The 24,328-nt window shown below is 42.8% G+C and overlaps 1 protein-coding gene across 5 annotated transcripts; it reads left to right on the top strand.

Moving 5' to 3' along the window:
• The first annotated feature begins 1,374 nt into the window (after positions 1 to 1,374).
• On the top strand, positions 1,375 to 11,353 carry RNF6 (ring finger protein 6). Of its 5 annotated transcripts, none has more exons than XM_043575538.1 (5): positions 1,375 to 1,678; positions 2,352 to 2,434; positions 4,019 to 4,229; positions 5,300 to 5,395; positions 8,506 to 11,353. In XM_043575538.1, exons 3-5 carry the CDS (start codon positions 4,037 to 4,039, stop codon positions 10,266 to 10,268), a joined length of 2,052 nt encoding a protein of 683 aa, XP_043431473.1. In that variant the 5' UTR covers positions 1,375 to 1,678; positions 2,352 to 2,434; positions 4,019 to 4,036; the 3' UTR covers positions 10,269 to 11,353. The 5 variants fall into 5 exon arrangements, with proteins under 5 accessions (XP_043431473.1, XP_043431491.1, XP_043431482.1 ...); XM_043575556.1 differs by lacking the exon at positions 1,375 to 1,678 and adding an exon at positions 1,813 to 1,884; XM_043575547.1 differs by lacking the exon at positions 1,375 to 1,678 and adding an exon at positions 1,814 to 1,895.
• Positions 11,354 to 24,328: the final 12,975 nt, after the last annotated feature.

Below are 24,328 nucleotides of genomic sequence, written 5' to 3'. Positions count from 1 at the left end.
TGGGTCTTGGGAAAGGAAATTAGGTAAAAGTGGGTTTGGGTGTTGCTTAGGAGTTCCCAGATGATTGTTGAGGAACTTCAAGTAGTTCTGGGATGCCAAGAAGAGATCGGTCTATAGAGGTATGCAGCAGACATATCCCAAAGGGCCTGGTAGACGTCGCTGTTTATGTATTTCCATTTTAGTATCTGTAACAATATGATTTTTTTTTTGACTTGGCCCATTTACCCCTACTAAAGCAATAACTCACCCATGCTTAAGACTATACATCTTCTTCACAGGCACTAAGCCTAATGGTAGGGATAGGCTAGCTCCTCAAAAGTTAAGGCAAGGGGCACCTGGGTGGGTCAGTCTGTTGAGCATCTGACCCTTGATTTTGGCTCAGGTCATGATCTCACCATTCTCAAGATCGAGTCCGGAGGCAGGATCTGCGCTGACAGCGCAGAGCCTGCTTGGGATTCTCTCTCTCCCTCTCTGCCCCTCCCTTGTGCACGCGTGCGCTCTCTCAAAATAAATAAACTTTCGGGGTGCCTGGGTGCCTCAGTCGGTTAAGCGTCCGACTTCAGCTCAGGTCACCATCTTGCAGTCCGTGAGCTCGAGCCCCGCGTAGGCTCTGGGCTGCCGGCTCAGAGCCTGAAGCCTGCTTCTGATTCTGTGTCTCCCTCTCTCTCTGCCCCTCCCCGTTCATGCTCTGTCTCTCTCTGTCTCAAAAATAAACATTAAAAAAGATATTTTTTAAATAAACTTTCGAAAAAGTTAAGGCAGGAATGAATGAATTAGTTAATGAACAAACGAATGAAGAATAATAGCAGTGTGAGCACTGTGCAATGGTTAAGCCTTCTGGATGGTAGGGAGGTCAGGAAAGGAGCCTACACCAGGCTGGGCAGAGTCCCAGTCAAGGGCTTAATTAACGGTGAAGTGAGTTTGGGTGTCACATCTCAGCATTAAAGCTAGAGACATGAATGCAGGGAGTTTCCAAGTGCATTCCTGGCAGGAAAGTGAAGAAACACAGATAAAAGCACTTTAGAATGATCGGGGTTGGTAGTTTCCAGGTGCCAGTGAGCAATAAAGAGAAGAGCCTGGCTGATTAGTTACGTGCTACCGGGGCAGTGAAGGGACAAGAACAGACTGCTGGGTTGCAATCTGTAGCCAGGCTCCGTAAACGAGCCACAACAAGGCGCAGAGTAGGTGCTACTACTTCCCAAGGGTGGAAATCAGGATGTGTCCCTGGGACTATAAGGCTGCAGGAGCGCTGAGCGGCCCCGTACTTGGACTCTAGAAGGAGGCCCTGGGACAACCAGTCCCGGCCGCGAGCCCTGACCGGGCGGAACGCGCGGAACGCTAGCATCCCAGATCCCGCCGGACGCAATTTTCAGTCGCACCAGCGAGCGTCCAGCCGGCGGGGCAGCGTCTGCGCTTGTCCGAGAAGGGACCTGGCAGCGGGGAAAGAAGGGCCAGGGCCTGTGTCCCTCCTCTAGAGCCTCCCCGTCATCTGGACGACCCCAAGCTGCTGCACGGGCTTCCGACTTCTCCCTTCAGTAGACGATTAGAGGGCGCAGCGGCCTCCGGAGACAAGCCCCTCTCGCCCACGCCCGTCGGTCACAACCTTCCAGGACCCGAGAGGAGCGCCGCCCGCCGCGAACTTTCCTCAGGGCAGGAGGACTGCCCAGCTTCTGGCGAGGTGAGCTGGGGGAAAGGCTCCGGGTCGGCCACTACTTCCGGGAGACGCTCAGGAAAGCAAGCCCTCCTTGGCCCCCGTCTCTCCTCCGATTGGTTAACTGCTCTCTCAATGCCCTCCCCTAACTGGTGATTGGCTCAGATGCACCGTCTGTCACCTGCCTCCCTGTGGGAATCCAGGTCGCTAAGGGAAGCGTTCCTTGAGGCTCGGTAGCGAAGAGGTTGGTTGGGCCCCTGAGCCCAGTTTGTTTACTGTCCTGCGAACCGTACCCCGGCGCGAGCTTGCGTCGCAACGGCCAGGAAAGGAACCAGTAGCGGGACGGAGGGCGGGGGTGGCAAGAAAGTGAAGGCTCAGAAGTAAACTGAAGACACCTGACCCTGGTAACATCTGAATGGGAGCAGGGTGGGAAGGAAGGCCTTTGAGGGGGGAGTTGTGATCCCAGGAGCTGTGGCCGTGTAGGAGGGAAGGCCTAGTTTCTGTTGCGGGAGAGAAAAGGGCCTAGCGGGGGGTTTTAATGACCTAATTGTTTGGGGGATCTGATTTTCTAGGCGAGCGTCTAACAGGATCCACTGAAGGTTTTGCTTTGACTTTGCAGCAGAGCTTTGACTTTGTTAGCCATTCCCGTCCTTCAAAGAGACCATTTATTGAATGATTGAATTCTCTCTTATTGCTCCAGATGGGCAGCGCTCCAAAAAAGCACAAACAATGGAAGGATGGACACCACGGCGTGTATTGAAAGCATGTTGAAAGGAAAATAAGGTATTCACTTTGTTTAGTTGTGGTTAATCGTGCAAGAAAATTACCTGCGAGCAGAAGATCTTAAAGTTTTGAGTGATTATCAGGGTAGCTTGGTTTTTATGATGGGTTTCAAATTTTGTAAATGTTTAGTACAAAAATTTTATTACTGCGCTCCCTAGCACACGTGCTCTTTGCTAATGATGGCCTTGTCGTGATTATTCTGAAAATGGAAACAAACCTTGAGTTTCTAGTAACGTTAATTTGCTTTTGATTGGGTAGTGTCATTCGATCTTTCCTTTAAAAAAGGACATAATAGTCACTGTAATAAAATCCCCAAATTTGGAACTTAATGTTAGAATGTACATGAAACTGGATACTTACACATAGTTCAGACTTGTAGACTAATTTACTTTGTGTTTAAAGTAGTTTGCTTATTAAACACTGAGTCAGAGGCGCAGCCATTGCTTCTCTGGTCACCTAGTTATTTGATCCTCCAGCCTCCATTATGTCATGTGCTATAATCACGCACACCCTTTATTGACACCTAGAAATTGTCAAGGAATAGTTTATTTCCTTCCACAGCACACCCAAATTAGCTTTTAAAGGTAGACCTGGGCCCTACCTTGGAAAATTCTGATCTGGGATTCGAGATGAGATCTAGGGCATCTTTATTTTTAAGAATTTCCTCAAACGAGTTTGATGTGCCTTCCCAGGTGAGAGCCGTTGACTTGCTAAATAGATGCGTTTAAGAAATTCTAAGATATTTGTGAAACAAGTAATTTCCCTCACTGGTTTCTCTTCTGTGCAAAAGTAAGCCTCTAAGGAATGACACTTGAGTATAATAAAAAAAAAAAATAGGGTTTGCCTAGGCAAGGTCAGGAAGTTTCACGGGCACTCAGAAACCTCTGGGACTAACCAGGCCTGAGGATGAGGTTTGCTGTGGGGGGAGACAGGGTGCTCTGATAGACATTCACAGTCCTCAGAGCAAGCGTGTGGCGTTTCCTGTTAGGTTTAAGAGACCAGCCGCCAAGTCTGTTCAGTAGATACAGTAGGCCAAATTATTCTTACCTAACAAAGTGCAACGGAGGGTAATATTACATACTGTGAGTTTTATTTGGGGGAGAATACCTTTGCTGGAAATAAATGTAAACGATAGCCTCCCAATAGCTCTGTGCTTATTAAGTAAAAAGCAATTTAAAATCATGCATAAAGTGCATAATTCAGCTTATGTTCTGTATGCTCACATGAAGTACCCAGATATTCGAACTATCCGTGAGGGTTTTAGATCAACTTTATCAGAGAGTGAAGGAGGCAGAAAAATGAGAGAAGCACTTTGGTATTCAGCTATGAGAAATGCGTGGTAAAACCAAATCCAGTCTGCTTTAAGTAGCGGCTTTAAGCAAAGAAGTAGGTCCAGTTGTGTTCTGTCTCCTAGAAGCTGCTTTTCGTTTCATGTGTGAGTTCTTCACTGCAAGATTCGGCATATGAAATATATGAGTAGGGGACGAACTTTAAACTGAAAGCAAAGAGACTGTAAGTCAAAAACACGAAGCTCTGTGTAGTCCATGACTAAGAGCCTGGATCTTGTACATCTTGTTTGAACAGAAAAGCAGGAATCTCAGTATGAATCCGTCTAGATCGAGATCGGACGATGGTAGTGAAGAAGCCTCATCTCAAGACCATAATCATCGTGAAAGTGAGAGAAGATGGCAGCAAGAGCGTCTCCACAGAGAAGAAGCCTATTACCAGTTTATTAATGAACTCAATGATGAAGATTACAGGCTAATGAGAGACCACAATCTTTTAGGCACCCCTGGTAAGATATGGGTAAAAGCGGAGACACCTTTTTTTATTATAGTAAGGAGGAGTTTCAAAATAAGGAGGGTTTTTCCCCCCCTTCTTCCCTCTCCCAAAATATAAGGCACTATTTTTGTGAATTTAAGAACCTTGTAATATGACAAAACAGAAAATCACTGGCTTACTTCTCTTTTTGATAAGTATGAATCTTAGACATGGAGCTCATAAATGTACATAATAGTGTCAATTTTTTACATATATGGCCCTGTTTCTCTTTTAAGTAATAGTTGTAAATTAGATATTTTTAAAAACCCAGTTCTGGGGCGCCTGGGTGGCACCGTTGGTTGAGTGTCCAACTTTGGCTCAGGTAACAATCTCGTGGTCTGTGAGTTTAAGCCCCGTGTCGGGCTCTGTGCTGACAACTCAGAACCTGGAGCCTGCTTCAGATTCTGTGTCTACTCTCTTTCTGCCCCTCCCCCGCTTGGTCTCGGTCTCTCTCTCAAAAATAAATGAACATTAAAAAAAAAAAACAACTAATTTGAGGTGTTATAATTTATTTATTTACTTAGCTGAATTAATAATGCTTCAAAAGTCTAGTGTGTTCCATAAGTTTTTTACAAATTTATTTCAGAAATGAACTAATTGAAACTTGTATGTTTGTACAGGATATATTTGTATATTGCATATTTGCGCACTGTATATTGATGACTGATATAATGACCTGTTGAGGTAACATTCAAGCAGATAAAGATTCAGAGTTTTTCCTAGAAATACTTCCTTTTAAATTTCTTTTAACTCTAATAAAAATCTATGAATTAGGGTTTCTAGATTCCTAAGTGTATCAACTGAGAGGATTTTTAAAAGAGTATTCAAATTAAACCCTATTTTTATTTTAATAAAACACAACCAAAATGATGTATGCTTGCATCAATTAAATATTTTTAACTGTCTATCAATGTAACAGACCATGAAAATAATAGAATGTCTTCTGCAGATCGCTAAAGATTATTAGTCTTACCCTTCACGAGTTCTCATAAAACAATCATTTAAGGTATTTAGTTTCACTGAGCAATTTTTTATTGTTTTTAGGAGAAATAACATCAGAAGAACTACAGCAGCGATTAGATGGAGTCAAGGAACAAAGAGCATCTCAGCCTGACTTGAGAAGTGGGACAGATACCAGAGGTACTGTGGACTCCTTTCCATTAGGAACAGGTTTAATTAGAGCAGTGGCAGACATGAACTTGATCTTGGACAGTACTTTTGTTTTTAATGTTTTCCAGTTTTAATGTGGTACTCATTCAGATAGTATTTACCCATCATGCGCAAAGCAGCCTAGTTAGGCAATATAGGACAGGGGTTGAATACAAAGACCTTTTACGCACACAGATTGCCCTTGGGGAGCTCATGTATGTGAAATAGTAGACAATGAAGTTAATTACCAGCATAATTCTTTTTAATCTTAGAATGCACACACTACTTCTTTTAAAGTAATGTAACTAAACTTAGCTTCTAAAATTTTCTACAGAGCAATACAGAAAGATTGAGAAAACATGTCTTTATTGTTAGTTTTATTATTTTTGTGTTTGTCGTGTTACTGAACAAACACTAAGTCATAAAAAGTTCTTATAAAAAATAAAGTGAAAAAATTTTCAAACTAAACAGAAGTCTATAGAATTAAAAGTAAAGCCAACTCAGTGTACCTCTTACCAGTTCTACTTCCTTCCCCAGAGGTATTCATTATTGGTAGTTTCACTTTTTTTTTTTTAAGTCATTTCACATATTAAGATTATCGTATTAGAGCAAAGACGATTAAAAACTCAAAAATGCAACGGCTCAGTGAGATACAAGTTTCTTTTCCTGTTAACAGTCCAGGGCAGATAGGCAAGCTTTACTCCATGAACCCTCTTGGAACCCAGCCAGCAGAGTAGTTCTATCACTGTACCATCCAGTACAGGAGCTACTAGTCCTCTGTGACCATTTAAACTTAAGTAAAATTAAATAACATTTAAAATTCAGCTTTTCACTCCTGTTAGCCACATTGAAGTGCTCGGTAGTCACATATGGTTAGTGACTTCTGTATTGGGCAGGACAGACGTAGAAATTTCCACTGCTGCATATTTTCATATTTGCATATTAAAAGTTTCACTGGACGCTGCTGCTCCAGGATATTGTGTACGTGATCCAGCTAAGTCACAACCACATCTAGGTTATAGCTGGCAGGTCTAGGTTCCAGAAAGAGGTCCAGGCACCAGTCCGAAAGTGAGATCTATCACTTTCACTCCTATTCCACCGATGAGAGCTTAGTCACATGGCTGCACCCAACGGCCAGGCTGTTCACGTGACCATTACAGTGCATTTGTAAAAGGAGTAGGGCAGGACGGTTTTCATTAGGTTATTAGTGAACTCTTTTACGCACACCATCATCATACGTTCTAGTAACTGAAGATAGAAGTTGCCTTTAGCATGTTTTTTTATCTGCCTTTTACTCCTGTCTCTTTCCAAATTAAAATGGAAATTGGATTTCCTTTTTTTTTTTTTCTGTATATGTAGATATGGAAGTTATACCATATTGCTATAGCTGGTAATGCTGGTCTTTTTACTATGTTTTAATGGAAAATGTACTTACCGCATGTAAAATAGCTTGTATCTTTTAGATATGGCTAAAGGTGGTTTATTTTATTGACACCAGCAGTTGATTAATAGCTTTAACTTGAATATTTAAAAATGGTTTTTAGGGGCGCCTGGGTGGCGCAGTCGGTTAAGCGTCCGACTTCAGCCAGGTCACGATCTCGCGGTCCGAGAGTTCGAGCCCCGCGTCGGGCTCTGGGCTGATGGCTCAGAGCCTGGAGCCTGTTTCCGATTCTGTGTCTCCCTCTCTCTCTGCCCCTCCCCCGTTCATGCTCTGTCTCTCTCTGTCCCAAAAATAAATAAACGTTGAAAAAAAAAAAATTTTTAAAAAAAAAATGGTTTTTACAAGAAATTTTTATAAGAGATTGAAACGAAATCAAAGCCATCTCATTTAACGGCCATTTTTGTGTAGAATAAACTTAAAGGTTAAAGTCTGTATAGTTCATGTGCATTAGAATGATTTTCATTGACTTTTTCCCTTTATATAATCCACTGGTTAAAAATGGAAAACTTAAGCTTCCCGTAGTAGCAGTGTTATGGAAGTTTATCAGGGGCACATTTTTCCTAAATTGGTTCATTCAACATTAATTGAGAGAGTCTGATTTGTACCGGATACTGTTGTAGAGGTGGGGATTTAACGGTAAATAAGATAAGATAAAACTCTTCATCTTCCTGGAGCTTACATTCTAAATGAACAGAAAATATTCATAATGGCTAACATTTATTGAATGCTTCCTATATGCCAGGTATTGTACTAATCATTTTGTATCCAGTATCTTATTCTCATGATAATCCTATGACATTTATACTTTTATTATCTCCAAGTTACAAATAAGGGTACAGTCATAGAGAACTTAGGTAGCATGCCTAAAGTTTCCCAGCTTCACATAAAGACATAATGTAGTGCTAATATGTATTCAGAAAGGCACATTTCTTAAAGTGTACATTTTTGGCAGTTCCTGAGAAATAGGATAAAATTCCTGAGGTCATGAAAATACCTCTAGCTGTAAAATGTTGACTTCCCTTTACCAGAAGAATCCCATTCACAATGAATTATATATAAGTTTTGCCACTATATTTTACTGATTTTACCATATGGCTAAAGCAATTTAAATGTACTGTTTCAGTATTGGCTGTATTTCTCATCTGCTTTAGTTTTTTTAAATATTTATTTATCTTTGAGAGAGATTGAGTATGCAGGCGGGTGGAAGGGCCAAGAAAGAGGGAGACAGAGAATCCCAAGCAGGCTCCGTGCTGTCAGCACAGAGCCTGACACAGGGCTTGAACTCACGAATGGTGAGATCATGACCTAAGCTGAAATCAAGAGTCAAGCACTTAACTGACTGAGCCATCCAGGCAGGCCTCCTCATTTGCCTTAATATTTTGCCAGTAATAGGCATGGAGAAAGTAAGAATGAGGATTTCTTCAGAGCTTTGCATAAACAGTATTTATAGTTTTATAATACATCAGAATGTATTATAATATGCATATAGTATATACTTTTCTTTTAGAAATTCCAACCTTTTGCCATTTTCATTCACTAAAATGCATAGATGTTCTTAAATATTACTGAATTTAATAAAAAATTTATCTTGTAAGCTTTAATAAAAGTCTAAAGATAGATTTTAGGAATTGCTCTTAAGTTGATTTGCTTTGCTTTCCAGACTCAGAAGTCCCTAGAGAAAGTTCAAACGAAGATTCTCTGCTAGAATGGTTGAACACGTTTCGACGCACAGGAAATGCGACCCGAAGTGGACAAAATGGGAACCAAACTTGGAGAGCTGTGAGTCGAACAAACCCAAACAGTGGAGAGTTTCGGTTTAGTCTGGAAATCCATATAAATCATGAGAATAGAGAAATTGAAATTCATGGCGAAGATCAGACAGGCATTCCACTTTCAGATTTTGGCAGGGATCGTACTACAAATAGGCAACAGAGGTCAGCCAGTCCTGTGGCTAGGCGAACGCGAAGCCAAACCTCCATGAATCACAGTGGTAGTAGCTCCAACATCCCAAGGACTAGGCTCGGTTCAAGGGGGCAGAATTCAGCAGAAGGATCTTTCTCAACATTGGGAAGATTAAGAAATGGCATTGGGGGAGCAGTTGGCATTCCTAGAACGAGAGCTCCGCGTGCTGATTTCGGTAGTCATGCAAACCAGTTGGGTGGTAGTGAACTCAGGCAGAGGGAGGGGCAACGGTTTGGAGCAGCACATGTTTGGGAAAATGGGGCTAGAACTAATGTTACAGTGAGGAATACAAACCAAAGATTAGAGCCAATAAGATTACGGCCTGCTTTCAGTAGTCGAAGCCGCTCGCCAATTCAGAGACAAAGTGGCACTGTTTATCGTAACTCACAGAGAGAAAGTAGACCTTTACAGCAAAACGTCAGAAGGTCTGTTAGGAGGAGAGGTATAACGCGTGTCTTTTTAGAGCAGGATAGGGAACGTAGAGGTACTGCCTATGCTCCATTCTCTAACTCAAGACTTGTGTCAAGAATAACAGTAGAGGAAGGAGAAGAATCTAGCAGATCTTCAACTGCTACACGACGACATCCGACAATCACACTGGACCTCCAAGTGAGAAGGATTCGTCCTGGAGAAAACAGAGATCGGGATAGTATTGCAAGTCGAACTCGATCTAGGGTAGGGCTAGCGGAAAATACAGTCACTATCGAAAGCAACAGTGGGGGCTTTCGCCGAACCATTTCTCGTTTAGAGCGGTCAGGTGTTCAAACCTATGTTAGCACTATCACAGTTCCTCTTCGGAGGATTTCTGAGAACGAGCTTGTGGAACCGTCATCAGTGGCTCTTCGGTCCATTTTAAGGCAGATCATGACTGGATTTGGAGAATTGAGTTCTTTAATGGAGGCCGAATCTGAGTCAGAGGTTCCGAGACATGGTCAGCATTTACCAGAGAGGCACTCAGATCTGAGCACCGTAGGTGCAGTTAATGACATCAGCCAGCACAGTGAAGGTTCCTCTCAAAACAGGCGGGCCCGAGAAGACAGCTCTGAAATGCGTGGTGAAAACGAGACTCCCCAGCCTCCCGCCCGAAACAGTGATAGCAGAGGTGGCCGGCAGTCGCGAAATTCAAATAACTTAGTTGAAACTGGAACACTACCTATCCTTCGCCTTGCTCATTTCTTTTTACTAAACGAAGGTGATGACGAGGATCACATACGTGGTTTAACCAAAGAGCAGATTGACAATCTTTCCACCCGGAACTATGAGCATAGCAGTATCGATAGTGACCTAGGCAAAATCTGTAGTGTTTGCATCAGTGACTATGTGACTGGAAACAAGCTCAGGCAATTACCTTGCATGCACGAATTTCACATTCATTGTATTGACCGCTGGCTCTCAGAGAATTGCACTTGCCCCATCTGTCGGCAGCCTGTTCTAGGGTCCAGCATAGCAAACAATGGGTGAAGCGTTGGGTCTGTTCAAATAGTACATTTTAGTAGAGCTGAGTATTTAAGCACCCTTTTGTTGAATTCTTTGTGATGAGCTAACCAGGATGAAAAAGAACGGATTATTATAGTTTGCACTATTTTTTGTGTGCTTTTTTAACTTGTTAAAAAGAAAATTTATATAAAACTTAAAATGGCAAATGTTAAATTATCGACAAGTACAGAATAGTCAATATTGCTAGAACCAAATAATCTTTAAAATGTTCTTATTTTGGTAATTTCGTCATGCTAAGCACTTTTGTATCTGCACAATTCAGTAGGTTAACAATCAATCTTCCTTTTCTTAATAGCACAGCAGACTTTATGTGGACTTTCAACTTCCATAGGCTTAGTGCCATGTCCAGACAGTGGTGTCTAAATAAGCCTTTCGTTAACTTTTTATTGTAAGGACAATATCTTTTCATGAGAGAGTGTTTGGCTGAATGTTTGCTCTATATATTTAAGTTACTTGAAACGTTAAATTTGATATGCAGCATACCATATATGTATATATAGATATATAATTTTAAGGGGGAAAATATTCCGTCTAAAAACTACCAGTTTGGTTCTTATTTAAGCTTTTGGGCTATTACTGCATATGGCACAATGTGTAACATTTACAGGATCATCTCTGGGAGGAAGTAGATATTTAAAAATAGAGATAATTTACTGAAGCGTCTCTGACAATCTTACTAGACAGCAAGCAATATGTAATACTGAACAAGTATTTCTTTACTCAGAAATGGAACATGGACATTTTAGTACATATAGATTATTTAACTTGAGTTCGGCCTTTTTGTGACTTGTTTGAATGTGCAAACAATTCTTTGGATTATATTAAGTAAGGTATACAAATATGCATGGTTTCTCAAATTTACTTTTGAAATCTAAAAAAAAAAAAAAAATGTCTATGAAGAATCAAATGCATAGATAATGTGTTAAGTTTACTTGGAGGCCAAAAACTCCAAATAATACAAAACAAGAAACCCTTAAGAGAATGTGGAATTTATATGAACACGAAGTATGCATTGAAGATCTATTTCTACCAATAAATATTAAAACAAAGCTGTATGTGAACTTCTTTTCTCTTGGTCCCCTGTGATTTATTTTTCAAAACAAGCAAAATTTCACACCTGCAAGGTGTCAGACAGTGTTACAGGTGCTGAGGATTCAGCTGAGGACAGAGTCCCTATCTTCACAGGAAGAGAACATTTAATGAGTTACTGAATTAAATGAATATATGACACAGTTTTCCTGTGGTGATACTGCTTGGGGAAAACCACAAGAACAAATTCCTCAGGACCAGATTCGGGAAGATTTACGTGTATCTCAAGATTGTTTTTCCTTCTGATTAAGTAACTATATTCGTCAGGTAAGATGCATACACAGGAGTTTTCAGGGAGTGCATTTAACACCTGGAGGGAAAGCTCGTAGTAAGAGTCATGACTTTGTTTGGAGTAAATGGTTTATGTAGGTCAATCATGGGGCTGGGAGGTTTGAATGCTTTAAATGCCAGACTAAGGAATTTTACTTCACCTTACAAACTTTTGGTGTCTCTTGGTGAATTTAGTGGCGAGCGGTAAGCTCATTTTCCATGTTTCAGGAAAATTGGTGTGGTGTAGTGTTCATAACACAGTGGAGTAGAGAGAGAGGGGAAGCAAAAAAACCTTAATAAAGGAACCACCGTGGTCATTTTTGTCATCCGTTATCATCATCCTCAGTTACTAGCTAACCTAGCGCGATGGCAGTGAAACTGGAAAGAGAGAGAAGAGAATCAAAATGTTGGGAAAAAAGGACATTATTTGGTTTCTTGTTCAGTATGAAGTGGGAGAGTGATATATTCACAGATGGAAAATCACCCGAATAGAAGAGAGAGAGTATGCCACTGTAGACATTTATCTTAAATATGCACCTCTCCCTCGTTTCAGTGATACCGTTTGTTCCCAGTATGACCAGAGACTAAATCCAGCATTTTTTTGCTCATGTGGAATATTCTTCAGGAAGTTCTACCTTCCCTGGCTTGATCAGTTAGGAAAATCAAGAGGAGAACAAAGAAAGGGGGAAATGAAAAAAAGTAGGGATAAAGGAAAAATACAAGCACGTTGATTCTTTGACTTAGTCCTTTGCAAGACATGGTAGGACCAGCATTGAAGGGACCCCAAATCGGCATTTGAAATAGAACTACATTGTACAGTTTATGGAAAATTCCCGCTAAGCAGCAGGCTTCATGTATTTTGTAAATTGGTATCCTAGTCGGGAACAAAGGAGTGTTTTCTGTAATATTTTCATTCATTTCCCAGTAAACAAAGCTGATGACAAATACAAAGGCTCTTTATCTATTTATAGCCTCTATTTAGCAATGATTGCATGCCTTATGGTTCCAATATAGAAAGGAACAAATAGTTTGCAACGCTTCATTTGAATATTGTGCTCCATGTTGTGTCCTTAGAGCTTCTTCTTTATAGTGTGGCTGCCTTGCACACTTGTATTTCAAAACTGTCAGCCTCCCACCTGCTTTCCCTCTTGTATCCCAGATGTGTATAGTTTCAAGTAGCATTGACCTGTACTTGACTACCTTTTATTTGCCCTGTGGTTATTTTCCTTTCAGTTTTTAACGTGAATTTATAATTTAAGCCTCCCAAGATCTTGAAGTATTATTGCCACTTCACATAGTGAGTAGCAGAGTTCAGAGTCACACACGGGACCGTTTGCCTCCAAAGCTTGTGCTTTTCCCCCTCAACTGCATTCTGGAAAAGCAGAAATGCTTGGTCCGCAAACAACGGGAGGACTGCTCCTGAAAGTTATAAAGCGGGATCTGTATTGTGAGGATGGGTCCAGAAAAGAGATGGGACCTGAAGACCCTGTGTGAAGGATCGTAGTTAATAAGTTGAGTCTGAGGCATTTTCACAAATACTACTCCTGGACAAGAACTTCCAGTGAATTTCCAGTCTTCCTGCACCTCTCCATCTGAATAACGTCTGGCCAGAGGAGGAAGACGTGGTGTGGAAATAGTACTCCACATACGTGGGCAGTTCTTCTTCCCTTTGCAGTGGCAGCAAGCTCCTCTGGGGTCTCCTCCTCAATCCTGTGGGACGTTGGAGGTCAGAGAGCTGGAGTACCTGTTAATACAGAAGATGATTGCCCAGCAAGCCATCTGTCACCGAGAACGCCAAATGTTCCATGTTCCACAGGACATGACTGTAAGTGTCAGTGGTGACTGTTTTTCTCAATGTCTACAGGCAGGTTGTGAGTTCTTTTCAGTGACTATGGAGGTATTAGGTCCTGAACATATCTGCCCTGAGAATAATTAGGGATCTTCAATTACTTTCAGCAAGTTTTTTAAAATTTATTTTGAGCATTAAATCTCTGAAGAGTCTGAGTTGGCCTCTATACTTTTCTTTTTCTTAACCGCCCCCCCTTTTTTAGTAGCGTAATCACATATCTTCTCCAAAGTAAAGCTTTCACGTGTATTTTTCCTCTATTGTAGTAATGTCTTGTTAGAAAAGTGTAACCTCTTGATTGCCTAGTATATATGTACACTTCCTTCTCACACATTTAACCTCAAAAATGCCCCTATTTATAACCAGAATCCAACTGTCTTCTGTGCAGTTGCAAAACATTTTCACATTCTCCCCGATGGGAAACGATACAAATTCATTTACAGCTTCTGTACTGTGAGGTGACACAATTTAGCCACTCTTAGGAGTTCAGATTCATAATAGTGAACTGCATGGTGTCCACTCTTCCATTAGATTGGATTTTTTTTTTAATTCTTTTTTTTTTTTTTACATTTATTTATTTTTGAGACAGAGACAGAGCATGAATGGGGGAGGGTCAGAGAGAGAGGGAGACACAGAATCTGAAACAGGCTCCAGGCTCTGAGTGGTCAGCACAGAGCCCGACGCGGGGCTCGAACTCATGGACCATGAGATCATGACCTGAGCTGAAGTCGGAGGCTTAACCGACTGAGCCACCCAGGCGCCCCTCCATTAGATTGGATTTGATTCATTGCGACTTCTTACCATCCAGCTTATGGGATAAATGATAAATGTGGCTCCTATCTACCTTGATAGAGTGAAGTGGAATAAAGATCAAACAAAAAAGGGGGAAAGAAGCGTCACTGATTACACTGATTACTAGTATAGAATGTGCACACATCTTGCTGAGCAAGCTTAGAAGGATGAATGATAGAAATAATGAGACTTGTAAGCATCTCTTTGTTGACTCTCTTATCTGGATGTAGACTAAGTTGTCTGGTCAGCCAATTTGGCTGGCCTAATCCTGAATTAGGGCCACTTTCAGAAAGCTCTCCAGCGAGAATTTCCGTACTGGTGGTGGGGGTGAGTGGCAGGGGCTCGAGGGTTTGAGAGGATGCTAGTGAACAGTTTTGATCTTAGCACTTTGATGTGAATCCTTGGTTCAGGAACTGCCAAGATGTTGAACAGGTCTCTGTACAATAGGTTAGGGGCTTTTTGGACAAGTGCCTTAAAACTTTAATTAGCTCCTTAACAGTTTCATTTGGGGTCTCATCTCAAACACCACAAGTCTTGTATTCTTGATTTACTAGAGGGAATAGTCATGACCCTTACAACACCTTTAGGGCTTTTCTTTTTCTTTCTTTTTTTCTTTCTTTCTTTTATTTTCCTTCTTTCTTTCTTTCCTTTCTTTCCTTCCTTTTCTCTTTTTTTCTTTGTTTCCTTCCTTTTTTCTCTTTCTTTCTTTTCTCTTTTCTTTCCTTTTCTTTCTCTTTTTTCTTTTCTTTCTTTCTTTCTTTCTTTCTTTCTTTCTTTCTTTCTTTCTTTCTTTCTTTCTTTCAGTATGTTGTTAAAAGGACGCTTCTATTGCTTAGCTAAATAGATTTTACTTCTGGTGTGGTTTGGGGGCTTTCTTTAATCTTCCTTTGAATGTTGCCATTGTCCCTTTGCTGCCTTTCAGACAGTGTGTTTTACAATAGGAAGGAGGCTTCTTCATTTTTGTCCAAAGGGTGATGCAGAGTGACCATTCCACTCTGATCAGTTGCGGTCAGGTCACGTGGCCAGTCCAGCGCAAGCACGTAGATTGGGAGCGGTTTAATGATATTTTCAGTCCCATCATTGAAGCACCTAATGTTCCTGATAACTCTCTGTTTGAAGATCCCAAGACCACCTCCAGGTCAGTGGTTGGCTAGGACTCATGGGACTGAGTATATAGTTGTGCTCACAGCTAAGATTTATTATAAGGAAAGGAGACAAAGGGCAAAGGGACATGGGGCGAAGTCTGGATGAAACCAGTCAAGCTTCCAAGAGTCCTATCCCAGTGCAGTCCTACAAGACACACATTCCTCCAGCACCAAATGGGACATGGAAGAAGTGTTGTTGTTAAGGAAGCTCATTACAGACTCAGTGCCCGAGATTTTTATTGGGGGCCGGTCATGTAGGCACCTCTGCCTGGCATGTACCAAAACCCCAGACTCCCAGAAGGAAAGCAAGTGTTCAGCATGAACCACATTATTTGCGGTTTAGGCACGTTGAGACACTTCTTTCAGTAGGGGGATGGTGGAAACACTCCCCAAATCAAGTGCCTAGACGCCAGCTAAGGGTCCGTCTTTCACGAAGGCCTTTCTGAGGATAGCCTAAGGCCTACTATGTGAATTCCGCACACACACCTCTATCTCTAGCTCAGAACATTCTCCTGAATTCTAGGACCACGTTTTTTTTTAAGTTTGTTTATTTTTGAGAGAGACAGAGACAGTGTGAGCAGGGGAGGGGCAGAGGAGAGGGGGAGAGAGAGAATCCTAAGCAGGCTCTGCACGGTCAGCACAGAGCCTGATGCGGGGCTCGAACTCACAAACATCATGACCTGGGCCGAAACCAAGAGCCGGACGCTTAAACTGACTGAGCCACCCAGGCGCCCCGCTAGGATCATATTTGTGGCTGCTTCGGTTAATGTCTACCAGGCTGCCTCTTTGGAACCTCAGAGCCAACACGTCTAGAACTGAAGTAGTAATCCTTTTCCGTCAAACTGTTCCTCACCCTCTTTTCTGAGCTCAGTCAATGCCATTCCCTGGCCTGGGTTCTTGAGTTTGGCCAAGAAAGAACTCAGAGCCAAACTCTTAAGCAGCTGTTTAATAGCAGCCACACCAAGGGGCGCCTGGGTGGCTCAGTGGGTTAAGCGTCTGACTTTGGCTCGGGTCATGGTCTCGCGGCTCGTGAGTTCAAGCCCTCTGCTGACAGCCTGGAGCCTGCTTCCAATTCTGTGTCTCCCTCCCCCCCCTCAACTCTGTTTCTCAAAAATAAACATGAAAAAAAATTTTTTAAAATAGCAGCTAAAGCAAAAGTACACTCTCAAGATGGGAGAGCAGGCAGGTCCAGAGGTGGCTACCCATCAGGGTTTGGGGTTGTCTTTTTATGTTTGAATAGGTTATGGGTCATAGCTGGTGTGGCCTCTGAGGTCTCCTAAGGGACTCCTCCTACCAACAGGAGTGGGGGTTTTGGGCCCTGTATGGTGCTTGTCAGAACTGTCGTGGCAGCCATCCCCCCACAAGGGGGTAGGGGTCAGAACTGCAGTGTAAATGTATCATAAGGAAGCTATAGGTCACTGAAGGGTAGTGATCCTAGGGAAGAGAGCATTCCCCCTCCCCCCGGGGTTTGCCAGCTCTCTGAAACTTGGTTTCCTCCTCTCTAAACAGAAAACACATGCCTGTTCCCTGCTCACACCTAGCTAACTGACTGCCTACTCTACCACCTCTAACCATTCACCGGTTCATTTAAGGCAGAAAAGTCTGATCCCTTTTCCCTGTGTGGAGGTCAGGTGGGACTGGCTTGGCTAGGATGGGCCCGAGGGGTCAGAATGGGCAGCAGGGGTACCTTGTAGTCGTAGCTGTGGACGCAAAGAATCAGAGGTCAAGTACAAAATTGTGACCAATGCACCGATACCCCTTAGAGATGGAGAACTGGGTTTCAATAGGGTGTCAGAACAGGAGGGACTGGAGATAAATCAAAAGGCCAAGAGAAATTAGTTTAATCAGATGAACAGGAGAGTGATCAGGAAAAATGCCTGTTTCCCATAGCCAAGTTGGTTGCTTGGTTTTCTTTGGTGTGTGACTGATGGGTAGGTAGTCAGGCACTAATTAAAGGGCTGAGAAGGGAATAAATAAGAACCCAGACTTCTGCATCTTTACTTCTGTCCTATTGACCAACCCGTGCTCTTGGAATCCTCATCATTTTCGTTCCCATTTCTCGGGTCCTTGCCTTCATCTCTTAACGTGGTCTCCTAGCCTTACAATCACTCAGGTGCAGTCTTTGTACGAGACACGTCTAGACGTGACACTCCTCAGCTGTTCTCCATTACTTCCTGCCTGTTCTTGGTACAACATATAAGATTCTTCATATTTTATCCTCTGCCTACCTTTACCAACCTCATTTTCTACCTTGCGGGGGCCCTTAACCTTGCCCTTCACACTTTAGGGTTTCGTCCATGCTATTCTTCCTCCCTGTGATGGCCTTTCCCCGCTTGCCTTTCTGGTTAATTCCTGTGTATCCTTTAACTCTGACCTCAAATGTTACCTCTGCAAACCCTCACCTTGTCATCTCCGGGGCTGATGTCTCCGTTAAGCACAGCAGGCACAATGTCTACAACCCAGGATAATTTTAAAGGCCCACAAAAATGTTTTAATTTCTGGGATGTCTGGGTGGCTCAGGTGGTTAAGCGTCCAACTTCGGCTCGGGTCATGATCTCACGGTCCGTGATTTCTAGCCCCGTGTCGGTCTCTGTGCTGACAGCTCAGATCCTGGAGCCTGCTTTGGATTCCGTGTCTCCCTGTCTCTCTCTGCACCTCCCCCGCTTGCATTCTGTCTCTCTCTCTCTTTCTCTCTCTTTTTTTAATTTTTTTTAATGTTTATTTATTTTTGACAGAGAGACAGAGCACGAGTAGGGGAGGGGCAGGGAGAGAGGGAGACACAGAATGTGAAGCAGGCTCCAGGCTCTGAGCTCTCAGCACATAGCACATGCAGGGCTTGAACTCATGAACAGCGAGATCATGATCTGAACTGAAGTTGATGCTCAACCGACTGAGCCACCCAGGCGCCTCATCTCTCTCTCTTAAAAAATAAACATTAAAAAAATTTGTTTTAATGTTTTAATTTCTTTTAAAATCTACAAGAGAAAAAAGAGCAAGTAATCCAAACTGTATTATATTTCTCTTTGATAACAGTAGAACATAATTTTAATACTTTTTATGGACAAAGGGGCCCAGCAACACAAAGCTGCTAAGAGCCCGTGAAAGTAATGATATGGCCCTGCTTACTCCCCATTATGCACTTCACTTACACTACATCTTCTGTAAAGAACTGTGAGCTCCTTGAACTTGTCCACAGCACCTGGTATGATGCCTGGTACCTAGTAGGTCACTAAGTATATATTTAATAAGGAAATGAATATAAGTTTCATATATAGGTAGGCCTGGCTTACAAATACCTTATACATTAAAAGCTTGTTTGAGGGGCACGTGGGTGGCGCAGTCGGTTAAGCGTCCGACTTCAGCCAGGTCACGATCTCGCGGTCTGTGAGTTCGAGCCCCGCGTCGGGCTCTGGGCTGATGGCTCGGAGCCTGGAGCCTGTTTCCGATTCTGTGTCTCCCTCTCTCTCTGCCCCTCCCCCGTTCATGCTCTGTCTCTCTCTGTCCCAAAAATAAATAAAAACGTTGAAAAAAAAATTAAAAAAAAAAAAAAAAAGCTTGTTTGTGAGATTTTTTTTTAATGTTTATTTATTTTGGGAGAAAGAGAGAAGGTGAGAGGGAATCCCAAACAGGCTCTGCACTATCAGCACAGAGCCCAAAGTGGGGTTCAATTTCATGAACTGTGAGATCATAATCTGAGCCAAAATCAAGAATTGGACGCTTAACAGACTGAGCCACCCAGGTGACCCAGATTTTTTTTTTTTTAAACTTGGAACCCATTTACCATAGATACAATAGCTACCGTATTTTTGTGGTTTGAAGCAAGAGGGGAAATGCCCCCAGGGCAGCCCCCCCCAAATCTACACTACCCAGAATGTTTCTGAAATATGATTTGAGTACAGCCAAAAGCAGAAAAATCTAATAATATTCCTGCAAGTTAACAAAGAATGAAATCGAAAAAATATTTTAAAAAATTTATCGCGAATGGTGGTATGGTAGTGCTTGAGACTCTATAAAGCGTGCCATTCTCTTTTGTACTTCTTCTTTTTAATGTAAGCTCTACCCCCAATGTGGGGCTTGAACCCAGGACCCTGAGGTCACTACCTCTGGAGCCAACCAGAGGCCCCAAGGATGCCTTTCTCAAATTTCAAGTTGCCCTTTCCTCAATGGCCTGTCGCAGCTGCTCTGTTTACTTACCGCAGTGGCCCAACTGGGTCGAGTTTCTGCATCAGGCCACCCTGTTTGATAAATGGTGGCTTTGGTTGTGTGCGCTCTGCCTTTGTATCTCTCACTGCTTCCATTTTCTCTCTCCCCAACCACCAGGAGGGGGCAAAGGGCCTTCCAGCCAAAGAGCGGGCAGACAGGCTGGTCATTTTGATTGTGCTAGAGCCACGCAGCCAACTGGGAGAGGAACCTAGTGGTTGCCAGAGCCTTAGAGAAGAGGGTGGCCCTTTTACAGCTTAATTCTGAATGTGTCTCACCATTAACTGTACTCAGATTGTTGGGGTTTTTTTCTTGCAAAGAAAAAGGTTTCAGGTTTAATCTTAAAAGAGTGTTTATTCCGTCTGATAGTAGAATTGTTTGTATCTTGGGAGCTGATAATAGCAAACCCCTTCTTATTCAGTGTAACATTATCATGAAGCTCTTTAAATAGTTTGTCGAGGTGAGAACAGAGGTTTAGGTTTCTTGACTCTCAATATACAGAGAGGGAGAATTACCACATCCACCTAAGGGAAGTGTACTCTATCCCTATGAAAAGGCATTTTCTGAAATAGTCCAGTCCTCATGAGAAACAAAGAAAAACCATAACCCCTTAACAGGGGGTGAGAATTACAACTTCAATGAGTTTGTAATGTTGACCTGCCATATACACAGAATTTTGTGTGTGTGTGTGATCTGGATGGCTTAAACAATTTATTCAAGGTCACACACCACAGTTGGTTAGAAGGAAGACATTGTAGCCTTGTAACTTTTTTAAATGTCTTACTTTATTAATTACAAAGAATTTTTCAAAGCTTGACCACATATTCACTGCTGAAGTATGTCTAACTATTGGTCTTGTAAGGCTGATGCCTCAGTATAGGGAAAGGCCTCTTTTAACCTGTGCAGGGCAAATAAATGCTGCACCAGGGACTGTTGGACTCTTTAGGACTCTGGGGAAGTTTGAGCTGAGTCGTGCTGCTCGAGGGATTCGGGACAGCTCCAGGGCTGGTTTGTGAGGGCTCAAGCCTGAGATCTGCAGCCATCTGTTTCTAATGAGTATTGGTCGCTGTTCACTTTTGCAGTCATTTTAATAGCATCTGTTAGAGCAGTGCAGGTTTCAGATCACAGATGGTGACAGGTGCAATGAAGATGTCATTTCAGGCGTTTCTCATTATCGTTCAGATAATACCTTAAGGTCATAATTCTTACTTTCGTAATACAGCGAATTTTTTTAAAATAAAATAAGCTGAGAACATTCAGCCTGTTATATTTACACCCCAAATGCAGACTCTTAGAATCTCAGGCCTAGGAGAAGATTGGACCGTCTTCTAAGCACATCCTCTTTGGGTCCCAAGAGCCTGTACTTTTTCTTAGTCACTGATTGCGATGCCTGCTTTTAAAGACGAAGTTATCATTTCCCTTTCACTACACACTCAGTATTGTATCCGTTTGGGTCTCTGAGAAGTGAACACCAACGCAGGATTATATACGAGGGATCTACTGGGGAAACACCTGTTAAGACTAAAGGGGAGAGAGCAGGAGTAGGCGAGGAGAACCTCCAGGCTAGGCTCTAGGTAAGATCCCTAAGGAAGGAAGGGAGAAGAAGGAGGCTTGGGTGGGAGACGCTTCAGACCACTGGGTGGTTCTGAGACTCTCAGATGGAGAGTCAGGGCTGACAGAGTGGTCCCCCATTGGGCAAGAATGGCCCAGCTCTTCTACGTCCTCAGGCTCGGTCATCGGCTAGGGGCGGCCCGGGGGCAGCCTGCGCCTGAGTGCCAGAGCAGACCCAAAAGTGTGACGCCTGGGGGCTGTCAGTCACTTACACAGCCCACACCAGGTTGTCTTGAATGCTGCGTCTTCACGACTGCCACAGATGTTTAGCGTCCGTCGCTTCTAGAAACAATCACAATTTGATTCTGGTTTACTCTGACTCCTCTGCTCTCCCAAACCACCCACACTGGTTTGCCACCAGACAGGTTAACATTGCCATGGATCATATCTTAGGTTTCTCTTCTCCAAGTTAAGTCATCTTATTCCTTTCACTGCTATCCTTTGAATCCTCATAAGGTTTGCCGAGCCCCTTTGCCAAAGCCCAGAACTGCAACCTGTGTCTACATGAGCAGGGAGCTCTCTGGGGGTCAGTTTACAATATGGGGATTAGGAACAGGATTTTGGTGACAGATACCAGCTCAAGTCCCAGATTTGCCACATAATGGCTAGGAGGACTTGTGGACATACTTTAACTTACTGGCCATCATTCTCCTCGTTGGTGAAATTGAGTAACAGTCACACCTACCCTGTGGGATTAAGTGCAGGTATACACTTAAAAGTCCATGGCACATAGTAAGTGCTTCATAAAAATCAGCAGAAAATATTATTAACATTGTACTCAGGCCTGAGCTTCCCTAATAAAGGACTTGCGTTGCTGACTCATATCCAATTTGTGATCCATTTGGCTTAGCCTTGAGGTACTTTTGTTCATCATTTATTCTTAGTATCTGCCAGTGTGATAATGAGGTCTCTTTTTTTCCTTTCCAAATGTACCATACTATTTTTATTCTTGCTCACTGACCCCCTCCGTCTCCTCCAGCTTTTCTGCAAGCAAAGTCTGTGTTTCTGGGAATCAGTTAAAGGTTTGCATTTTTGGTTTTGGTTTTGTTTTAGGGATGCTGTGAGGAAAGAGATAAGAAGCTGCCTTGTATCACTGTAAAAATATCCCGTCTCTGAGTTTTAACAACTGATGCCTCTTCCAGATTCATAGCAGTTTCCTGGGTTCTCAGGAAGCTGCCAGAGCCCCCAAACTCTCTGATCCTTGTTTCATGGACAGCAATGTATTGAAAGGTCATTCTCCAAATCCAAATGCTGCTTATTTGATCTTCTCCCATTGCCAATAATCTGGAAGGGAAAGGGAGGGTGCCAGCACCTCTCCCTCGTGCTAATAACTAGCATGTAATCTTAATTTTCTATGAAATTGTATTTGCCAAGAGATTTCATGCTTATGAACTCATTTATATAACAAACCAACTTGACAGTGGGTTGAGGAGGTATAACTTATGCTTGTGTTGGAAGAAAATGAAGTACAGAGAAGTGAATCATTTGCCCCAGTCAACCAAAAGGCCAGTGGCGGTGCCCAAAACAGACCTTGGTTCTCCCACATTTGCAACTGGAGGCTCTTCAGTTTGGGCCAGACTGTTACAACAGCTACATCCACGGAATAAGGGCAGAATGGCACTCTTTCTTCCATCATCTTGGGGTCTACTAAGGCACACCTACATACCCAGTTTGTCTTTGTCCTCCCCGTAGTGAACAAGTGGTCAGTACTGGAAGCTTCTAGATAGGTCCCACAGCTGGGTCACTGGGTATCCGTCAACTGGCTTTCCTGGTTTGAAACCAAACTTCCGGGTAGGAACATAAAATCATAAAAGCACTTCAGGAGCCTTATATTTATCATCATCATCATCATCATCATCATCATCATCATATGTTTAATCCATGTTTATTTGCCTCAGGTGTAATTTACAAAGCAATTCTTTGCAGAAACAAGCCATTTTTCTAGATAACGCTGTAACGAAGGCTTGAATCAAAGAAGAAAAGCTTCACTGAGGTGGGCGGGAAACTTAAATTCTAGCCTCGCCGTCTGTAATAGAATATCCTCACTTCTCCTCCCACCCTCCTCCTCCCTTTATCCATTTTCTGCCTCCATTAATTTTGGCTTGCTCGGCATTCCTTTCTCCATTCTTCTGGGGGAATTACTCTTCCTCCATTCTATGTGGTTCTGGTAGGGCTCCCAATCATACGATCTCTTTCACTTTCTTCAGTAGGGTGCAAATGTGACCGAGTTAGCTCAATCGGCTTCCCTCCCCAGGTCACGCGGTAAATGCGTGGCTGCCTTTACAAGAAACCACAAAACTGTTTTCCAGAATGGTCATGCCGTTTACATTCCTCCCAGAAATGTATAAGCCAGAGCCAGCTGCATAATTTGCTGGACCCAGTACAAATTAAAAACGTGTGGTTCACTGTTCAAAAAGCAGGAAATACAAAGCTCTTTTCTTCTGCAATCTCTCTCTTGACTTGTCACGGTGGTTTTTATTTGCTATTCATGCTCTTAATTATTAACATAAAGTTTACTGCTATTTCAACCTTATGCAGTGCCAACGGGGTTAAGATATATATGGAAATTTCTCTTTGCATTGCAACGTTTGGACATTTCGAAAGCGTTTCTGGCTGGGAAGAGAATGCTCCCTCCTAGCTAGCCGATTTATACTCTTCCAGGATCCATCAACTGTAGACTGCCCCCTGGGCCAGGCAGCTGTCATGTGATTTGGGACCCATTTGAATCTAAACTTCCACAAAAACAAAAACAAAACGGAAAACCCTGTTAAGAGACCAGCTGCACACCGTTCTGGCAACTACAGCCCGTCTGGGTGCTTTCACTTGGTTACACTCCAGTAAACATTTGTTCCAACCAAATGTGGCAAATGCTGAGACCCACATCAACTCCAGTAAGTACCCACTTGAGAAGAACACCCCAGTCCCACATCCCTGGCCCAGGAGCTCACCGCTGGAGAACATGTCATCCCAAATGACATGGTATCTGCCCAAGACTCACCACTGGAGATGACTTCGCTCCCTGTGGGAGAGATCCTTCACCCTGGATGCTAAGATCTCCACCCAAACAATGC

This window comes from Prionailurus bengalensis, chromosome A1 (assembly GCF_016509475.1).
Source record: "Prionailurus bengalensis isolate Pbe53 chromosome A1, Fcat_Pben_1.1_paternal_pri, whole genome shotgun sequence".
NCBI classification, from domain to species: Eukaryota; Metazoa; Chordata; class Mammalia; order Carnivora; family Felidae; genus Prionailurus; species Prionailurus bengalensis.
The sequence above is the reverse complement of the archived record's forward strand: the minus strand, read 5'-3'. Positions and strand labels throughout refer to the sequence as shown.

Coding starts and splice junctions, on each gene's coding strand:
- RNF6 (XM_043575538.1), top strand. CDS start 4,037: ATGAATCCGTCTAGATCGAGATCGGACGATGGTAGTGAAGAAGCCTCA. Junction 4,230..5,299: donor CAATCTTTTAGGCACCCCTG/GTAAGATATGGG, acceptor TATTGTTTTTAG/GAGAAATAACATCAGAAGAA. Junction 5,396..8,505: donor AAGTGGGACAGATACCAGAG/GTACTGTGGACT, acceptor TTTGCTTTCCAG/ACTCAGAAGTCCCTAGAGAA.